The 9,307-nt window shown below is 35.2% G+C and overlaps 1 protein-coding gene across 1 annotated transcript; it reads right to left on the bottom strand.

The window, feature by feature from the left end:
* Positions 1–1,788: 1,788 nt before the first annotated feature.
* LOC109214568 lies at positions 1,789–8,908 on the bottom strand. Its single transcript, XM_019378506.1, has 5 exons — positions 8,288–8,908; positions 4,369–4,468; positions 4,172–4,295; positions 2,191–2,286; positions 1,789–2,110 (listed from the first exon to the last, which is right to left on the bottom strand). Exons 1-5 carry the CDS (start codon positions 8,655–8,657, stop codon positions 1,973–1,975), a joined length of 828 nt encoding a protein of 275 aa, XP_019234051.1. The 5' UTR covers positions 8,658–8,908; the 3' UTR covers positions 1,789–1,972.
* Positions 8,909–9,307: the final 399 nt, after the last annotated feature.

Below are 9,307 nucleotides of genomic sequence, written 5' to 3'. Positions count from 1 at the left end.
CCATAACTAATTAAGGGTATAATTAATGAGATTTTTTTTACTCCTTAATTAAAGGGTTTCCGTTACCCGCCAAGTATCTCCACTCCTCCCTTACTTTCTCTCTCTGAATCCCTCAGCCCCGTACCCACGTTCTTTTACCCATACCCAGTGAAAAGGTTGTGGAGGATTTGAGCATGTTTAACCAATTTCTATTATTTTCATTGCGATAAACGACGAGATTACAGTAAGTTTATATATAAAATAATTGTGGTTTGAGTGATAATGGATACTGGTAGTTGTGATGTTCTGCCTTTTGTTGTTGTAGATATTTTATGGACAGAATAGTTTTATTGCTGTATTTTACTGTTTATAGTGTAATTGTAGTTAGTTTGTAGTTTATGTAGAACATTACAAGATTAATTGTAGTCTAAAATGTAGATATAACGTAGACATGATTGTGGATGATGTGTTGCCTGTTTGCCCTGTAACTGTAGGTAAATTGTAGTTATTTTTATATTAGGTACTTAAACTGTAGGTAATTTGTACATTCACTGTAGGTAAACTGTAGGTAAATTTGTTTAAATTGTAGAGCTGGTTTTATACATAATTGTAGAGTTTTTGTAGTTAATAGTAGTTATAATGTAGGATTCATGTACCGCTTTACACCATCTATCACAGTATGGATATGATCTGTTGAAGCCCTCACCTAGAATTACATAACAAACAGCAATAAAAATATTTATAATCATAAAATAGTTTATCTACAATTTATCTACAACGTATCTACAATTATATCTACAAATTATCTACAATCTACAAATTAACTACAATTTGTCTACAAATTATCTACAATCTCACTTTGATATTCCTCTATGACGGGAGAGGCTGCCATAGCTATCCCAATTTCCATTAAAATGTAGCATGATTGGGATTTTGGACATGATTGCTTGTCGTTGCAGAGTTATTGTTCAATATTTTGTCGCTTTTTTGATTTTTTGGATTCAGAAAAAAAAAAAGACGAATAACAGAGAATCGCAGAATTGATTTCTACAATTTGACTTGAACTTTTTGATTAGGGATTGATGAAAAAAGTCGACAAACTGAGATTTGCAGAACTGATTTCTACAATTTGGAATTGAGCTTCTAATTTCGATGAACTGATAGTTTGATTTGTAGCGACGAACTGATATTTTGATTTCGACGAACAGAATTTGTTTATAAATTAAAGATGAGCGATTTCCGTGATATGATATGATCTTATTCACGCCAAATCTGTTCAGAATATTCTGCTCCTAAAATTTAGCTCGCAAAAATAGGAAGATACAGCTGCTATTAATTAGCTTTTAATGATTGGTACAAAAACTGTAGAAATAATGTGGACTGGGCGGGTAATTTAGGAATTATGCACATTTTTGGTAATAAGGTTTCATATATGGTATAGGTAAGAAAAAATCCCTTAAAAAAATTGAGGATTTATAAGGTTAGTTATACACAATTGCATAAAGTTCTATTAGGCGAGCCCAGTACGCAAGGCGTTGGGCGTGTCCGGGGCGTAATCCCCGACGACCGAGGCGTAAGTCTCACGGGACTAAGCCCCACACATAAGTCCAAGGGCGTTTTACGAGTGCTCTGCCCAAGGCCGAGCCCCGGGCGAGTCCCAATTCTGCCTTTTAAAACAGAGAACCCCAAAAGTACAAAGTGGCTATTTGATGAGCTGCTCCTAGTGGACCTATATACTCTTTGTCCTGTTATTCCAGCTATAGCATCGCATATAAACTACTCAAATTTCGCAGTGATGATTTGATGGGATGCGGCTGAAAATCCTTTATATACATTAATCATTAGAATTATGTGACATATCTATAATATACATGTCAGAGCTATACAGGCTAAAATAGCTGCACAGAGAAGAATTATATTATTGTGTCCAATATGTTTTGCATACTAGACAACTGAGATCACATGTACTTGGCTTAAATCAAATGCAGGAACGTTACATTAAGTTCTCTTGGTCTTCGAGCGAGCGCTTGCGTGCCCTTAAGTTTAGCTTGAGGCTTTCAGGCAAAGGAGGTGTTCTGCCCCGACGAAATAAAACTGCGAGCGCCCTCATCTTCCGGCATAGATCAAATACCTACAGAAGGGTCAAATTACAATTAGGACGACTAGAAAATAACTCACTCCTGAAAAGTAGCTTTGTAGCTTTTTTCTTACTGATGAAGCTTCGATCTCAGCAACACCTTCACAGCCTTGACCACCTCCCTGAAGCAAGTCACAGTATCTTGCAGCCTCATTTTCATCCTCAAATACCTTCACAGAGTTTAACATATTAGTTCCTAACTTCATTTGATCTTATCCAAAAGACCGAGAATGGTGAATTACCAACTTTATCTATGTACGAATATCACAATACGAATGATTAGCACGTTCACTCTTCTAGCCACACGAGCCTTTCACAAAAAAAAAAGGGCAGCCCGGTACATTAAGCTCCCGCTATGCGCGGGTCCGGGGAAGGCCCGGACCACAAGGATCTATTGTACGCAGCCTTACCCTGCATTTCTGCAAGAGGCTGTTTCCACGACTTGAACCCGTGACCTCCTGGTCACATGGCAGCAGTTACGCCAGGGCTCCACACGAGCCTTTCACAATCTACCCATAATATTTGTCAATAAACTTGTCACTAAACAGGGCACTGACATGCTCTCAAACATTTAAAAGAACAATAAAATAGAAAAACTAACAAGATCTATCTGCTGCAAAATGACTAAGCCTTTGATTTAGGCAGGAATGTCAAGTTACTGGAGAATGAGAACTGGACCTGGAAAGATGATGGAAAACCAAAAATTCTAGAAATTCTGGATAAAGATGCTGATGAAAGACCAATAAGAGGGACAAGAACTGAACACTTTCAGATATAAATCAAAGGAGTGATTTGCTTTGTGGAAAGGCGGACTTAATATTCTAGGCATTCTATAAACGATATACGAACTGCCCTCCATTGGGATGGAATGAGCCCTGGGGAAAGTGGAAAGCAATAACACGTCTACATAAATAAATGCATATTCCACCAACATGACACTGTCCTCTTTCCATATTCAATCACAAGACCAACACTTTGACAAATTAAACGCCATTCCTTCTCTTTCAAAACTTTCAAACAATTCAGCAATTTAACTTCAGTAAAAATTTCCAAAGAGAAATGTACTTGCAGTCTAGAAAATTAGAAGCATAAGTATTTTCATCTAAAGCTCACAGTGCTCCAACCTTCTACCATTACAATCTAAAATGCTCTTTCATAAAAGAGCCCTCATCCAATTATGACCTCCCGTTTTCATCATTTTTTTTCCTTCCTTTTTATTTAGGTTTAAGGGGATGCCAAGTATTGGCATTCTAGTCATCAGAGTTGCAAGCATATATAGAGCTTTAGCCTCTGAGAGGTTGTTACATTATCTATACACTCCTCCTTTCACAAGAAGATATACGATACACACACATAAATAATTGAAAAATAGAACTGATTTTTTCTGAAGTTAAATAGAATGATCAGCTGTTGCATATTCACTCAACGACAGCACAGAAAGTGTGATGCTAGACCTGTAAAAGTGTAGCTTCCAGAATATATCTGAATCATTTCATGTGGCATACTGTCAACAACTTCATACAAGTGAAATTCAAGACCTCACGTAATGACACCAATATGCTTAAGGCCATAACTTTTCAATTTTATTCTTTCCCTTCCTAAATTTCTCTCTCCATCAATTTTGATCTTCCAAGTGATATATGGAATTGCATCTGGACCATTTACAGAAAGAGAACTTTTTCAACCATCAATCAAAGGTCAGCAGATGTAGGAGGATGTCTAATCACCTAACAATCAACTATGTTTAAGCTCTACTAAAATGTCATTTCTTGAACACTATGTGCAGATATACTTTTTTTCTAAAAAATCTTAGTAAAGCTCATGTTTGGAAATAGTCTCAGGCATCATACTTTAAGGATGTAATTTTTGTACACATAGTGATGCTTCAATGTACGACAATTCTTCTTTACTTTAAGAATATGTATTACTAACTTAAACCTTTTTCTGAAGGGTTACAGATGCTTCAAGATCTTCCATGCTCTAGATATTATTAAATATGTAAGAAAACTTAGAATGTCATGGAAAACTGAAAGAGGCATCAACACAAATACTTACAAGTACTCCCTCTCTGATATCCTCAACAAGCATCTGAAATCTTGTGTCAGCTTCTGGCTGCTTTGCACGGTTTTTCCATTTTCCACCTTTCGAGAACAACATCCCAAGCTCTCTTTCAACCTCACTGCATGACGAAAAGAATCTAATTAAGAAAAGGTAATTAAAATTCTAGCTTAAACTAAAAGAAAGAAACAGACCTTTGGTTTTTCCGGGTCTTCATTGTACACAACTGATTCTCCCTCTGGGTCAGCACGTATACAGGTTTAGGTGTTTCTCTCCAAGGGTTAGCCTCCAGTACTGTAGTAAAAGATCAACAAGCAGTGACTTCTTCACACTTAGAAAGAGAAATGCTCAAAATGCAAACATTACAACTAGCTTATGTCCTTCATGTTCTTTGGTTTTGATATAGGCCCTAGCTGCTACTGTAACCTTGCTTTTACTTATATTGGTTTTCTACTCTATGACCTACATTACACAAGTATGTCTTTAAGGTAGAGATTCTATCGAATGTTTGATGCACTTTTAATAAACTACTTCATATACAAGTGCAATCATAATGAAAAATTACAAACAGAAAAGATTTATCATTTCTATGCAAAAAAGTTTGCAGAATAAAGTTTTTTTAAGGGAAAGTAATGTTTAACTAATATATAGTAATCTTGAAGTATAATAATCTAGTGTAAATAAAAATAATTAACAAATAATTCTTAATAAGAATATATGATGAGGTTGCTGCACGCTTCCTTATAATATGTTAAGCTTAAAATAAAATTCGTTAACTTTATTGCAGATCAGAAAATTGATAGCGTTAAGAGTTTTTTTCTTATGGAAAATGCACAAAAATGGTTTAAAAGATGCTAGAAGGGCAAGTAATCATTCTAGTGTATTCTTTTTACAGTTACTTTCAATCTTTCAGTGAGACTACCTTTTTGGTGAGTCATTACTTTTATGTGCATTTTCCGACTTATCTTTCTTGCATCCTCATTATCTTATCACGTATAAGGTGCTTGGTTATATCTTAACAGAACTTTTCATTATTTTCAAGTTTTGTACAATATGGATAATTACAAGTGTTTTAAAGAAGCTAAAACACAGTTTATGAAATGAGATCAAAATTTCTTTGTTCATTGTTATGCATTACTGTTTTTAACTGTCAAGGATTAAAAAATGCTAAATTTTTTATTTGTATAAAAAGATACAGTCTTCATTTATATGTTTGTAATATAGCTACTTAGTTCTTCTATTTCTAGATAAATTAGACGCAACTATTACTTTTATGTTCAGCTGAATTCTTCTGAAAATAGCAGCAACAGTTACTATTATGAGGAGATCTCAAAAGCATCATTTCCATGTTTGATTGTGGAATAGGATGGGACTCAAGAAGGAGAAAGGAATATCGATGTTATTGTTATCTGATGGGAACTGCGCATAAAGAGAGACTTTGTCCTGATCTTAAAGCCTCCAAGAACAGGATAAGAAAGTTAGGTGATATAAATTTACAAACATCCCCCACTAATGCAGTCAAACTTTGCAAAACATGTTAGGCAATTGCAATTTGCCTTAATCATAATCAACACTGGATATGACATTTCAGAAAATGGAGAAAAGAATAATTTTTCGACCTTCAAAACCATGTCAATATCCAACTATTCTAAACTAAAGAGAGATATTTAATGCATTAAAGGTTGAATATTTCATCAAAAGCCTAAGATTCCTTTAAATGCAAGTCAATAATGTCTCCTTCTCTTGAACCTTAACCTCATTTTGTATCATAACACAAGTAGAAAGGACAAAGGATATGATAATCCAGTGATTTTTTTTTGCAGTTACTCCCGTTTTTAATATAGTAACTGCAAGTCTGCAACTTTGACAAAGCTACTTAATTCAGGCACCACATCAAAGGCAAATTACAAAAGAAATTGCACCAGTGTTTGCTTAAACAGAAAAAAGATTTTATTAAATCTCGATTATAGTACTCTATGTAATCACCTCTTGGTTTCATTTTTCTGACTTATTTCAATTCCGGAAACAATTTGGGAAGTGGAAGAAAGACTAGGAAATACGCCAGCACAGCAAGCACTGGTCATGGAGGCTATCGTCTTTTCAGGTTTAAAATGTTCAAGTTAAACTGGTGTTTTGCAGCATTTGTTTTCGTGTTAGGTGTTCTTTTGCAACGACTTTAGTCCAAACCTGCTTAAACAAACCTAAAGACTTGGCCTACTCACCTAGTCTGAAAGTATAAGTAGAAAAAGAGATGCGATAGGTAGACTATAAATTCAAGCAGTGGTGGAGCTAAGTGGAAGCAAGGGGGTTCAACTGGATCCCATTCACCCCAAAATTATACTGCATAAATGCGTAAAAACCTATGTTATTCGGATCCTCAAAAATATTGCTGCACTTTTGGATGATCCGATACAGACCCGACGATTTTGTTGAAGAGTGCGTGCAACATAGGTAAAAATCAATTTTCTAGAGTTATATATAAACTGTTAAATCCCCTTGACATAAGTGTAGTGACAAAAGGGGTTGAAAAATTTAGATCATAGGTTCAAATCCTAATTTTGACATTCTAACATTTTTCTTAATCCCCTTGTATGAATTCTTGGCTCCTTTACTAGACTCGAGTGACCAATTATGTGAAAACTAATTCGGTATTCCATATGAGTTAGTGAAAAACTAACTCCAAATGCTTGAGAGCATTCTTGTATATAACTTTCAAAACTTTAATATTTAAATTCTGTTAACTTATTTAAATGTTTACACTTTTCAACCCCTATTTTAATATTTTTTTGCAGCTACTTCGAATGTACTCCTTCTGCCCCATTTTATGTGATACTTTTCTGTTAAAAATAAGTAATACCTTTCTGTACTCGGAAAAGGTCCAAATATGCCCTTAAACTATGCGAATTTGCCCGTCCTTATACTCTGACACAAACATGCCCTTACCGTCCAATACTTGCTCCAAATATGCCCTTATTTTAAACGGCCCCATATTGGAAGGCATATTTGGTCCCATGCGCATACTTTGAGGGAATATTTTGCCCATTAAATTCTTAAGCTTTTATGTTATTGAGTAATCTTGTTTGGTTCATAATAGAAGTTTGTAATGATAAATTCCCCCTCAAATCGATTGCTTTCCTTCTGGAAATCTTAAATACGAACAAGGAGAAGCAAAATATAGAAAACCTAAACCAATTAGTGGAAGAGAAACATACATAGTGGCTGGCCAATTTGAGAGGTTTCTCTTCCAACAAATGGTTTAGGTTCTTGTACACTTTACTTCTCGCTGTTCCTACACCATGCTTCTCTTTGTTCCTAAGCAAAGTGTATAATGTTTTGTTTTTGAGGAGCGATTAAGTAATTTATTTTTCGCTAATGAGTTGAGATTCGACACATTTGATTAGTGCAGTTGATTCATTTATTGCCTATGGTGGCTAGACTTGTCTATTGTATTAGTTTTTATTGTTGTGATGCCGAGAGTGGCTATTTAGTGGTATTTTGAGGCATAAGAGGCCGTGAAGACATTTATTGATATAGGTGTTCCAACAAATGGTTTAGGTTTTTGAATACTTTGCTTTTCTTTGTTTGTATTTAAAATTTAGTTAAGAAAATCAATCGATTTGAGAGGAGGATTTTATTATTACAAACTTCCATTATAATGTCATGAACCAAACAAGATAACTCAATAACATAAAAGCTTAAGAACTTTAATGGGTCAAATATGCCCTCAAAGTATGCGCGTGGGACCAAATATGCCCTCCATATGGGGCCGTTTAAAACAAGGGCATATTTGAAGCAAGTACGGGACAATAGTGACATGTTTGTGCCAAAGTACTAACGGCACGCAAATCCACTCAATTTCGCATAGTTCAAGGCATATTTGGACCTTTTCCGTTCTATATTTAAAAAAAATCTAACTTTAAACTTCTAATTTAACAATTAATTTTATGATTTATAGCCACAAAATTTTTTATGGCATATTTTCGACCACAAGTTTTAAAATTCAATCTTTCTTAAACTTCAAACGACCAAATTGGGACGAAAGGGGTAAGAAATAAGTCAAACGAAATATAAACAGTAAGAGAAGCTGAAATAGACGAGAGAAATGAGGTTTACCGTCATAGCTGCTGCTATCGAAACTCTGCTGAAGATGTCTACGCATGTCATAGGCACGTGACGACACCTGCTCTACAAACTCGTTAGGAGTTCCTGGAATAGTCCCATCCATACGAAGCGCTCTCTCCACTTCCTCATCTCTCCTCGAACTTTCCTCTTCTTCTTTGTCTCCTCCGCTACTCAATTTGCAACAAACAGCCATAGACCTCCCCATTCTATTACAACTTCCAGGTATCTGGAATTGAGGAAACGGCGATTTTGGCTTGGCGTGAGAAGAGAGAGCGGAGATTCGCCACCGATGATGGTGGTGGCGGGGAAGCTTTCCAGGAGGAAGAACGATCGACGGAGGAACCGATGAGAGAGAATCCATGAGTTTGATCAGCGTAGTTACGTGTTTGATACGATTCGATTTAAACTTTGTGAGAAAATTAGGAGAATTCTGTGCGTGAAGGAGTTGTGTAAGTGAAGGAGAAGAGAAATAGAAGTGGGAAAGGTAGTTGGAAGAGAAGAGAAGAGAAGAGAAGGAAGTTGTTATTGTGTAAGCAGCTGGAGAGTTTTGTGAATCTTCTTTGGTGTGTTTTGCAGATTTTTTTTTCGATATGATTCAAGGATGAGAGTCATGGGACCCAGTTGAGACCTAAATAGCCTGGCACTCGCAAAGTCATTCAAAAAAGTTCAAGTTTGATTATAGAGATCATGGTATTAACTTTCAGAACTCCTCAAATGTAAAAAGTTAGCATCTTATGTTGAAATTTTTCCGAAATTTAAAGTGTATTTTTATTCAAATTTTATTTTACATAAAAAAATAGCTAAATTCTTATTACTTTTTTACCTGTAACTATTTTTCAATTACCAATTAGGTATAAATCTGGTTATTTCTGATTTTTTTCCCGTCAAAAACGGCTCAGCATGTTTTGGAAAATCTTGTGGAAAAAAAAACTATTATAAGCTTCAAAAAATTTCACTCGAGAAAAAAGAACATCATAACAAAATAAATTTAAAGTTTTCATCGAATATGTA

This window comes from Nicotiana attenuata, unplaced genomic scaffold, assembly GCF_001879085.1.
Source record: "Nicotiana attenuata strain UT unplaced genomic scaffold, NIATTr2, whole genome shotgun sequence".
Classification (NCBI taxonomy): domain Eukaryota; kingdom Viridiplantae; phylum Streptophyta; class Magnoliopsida; order Solanales; family Solanaceae; genus Nicotiana; species Nicotiana attenuata.
The sequence above is the reverse complement of the archived record's forward strand: the minus strand, read 5'-3'. Positions and strand labels throughout refer to the sequence as shown.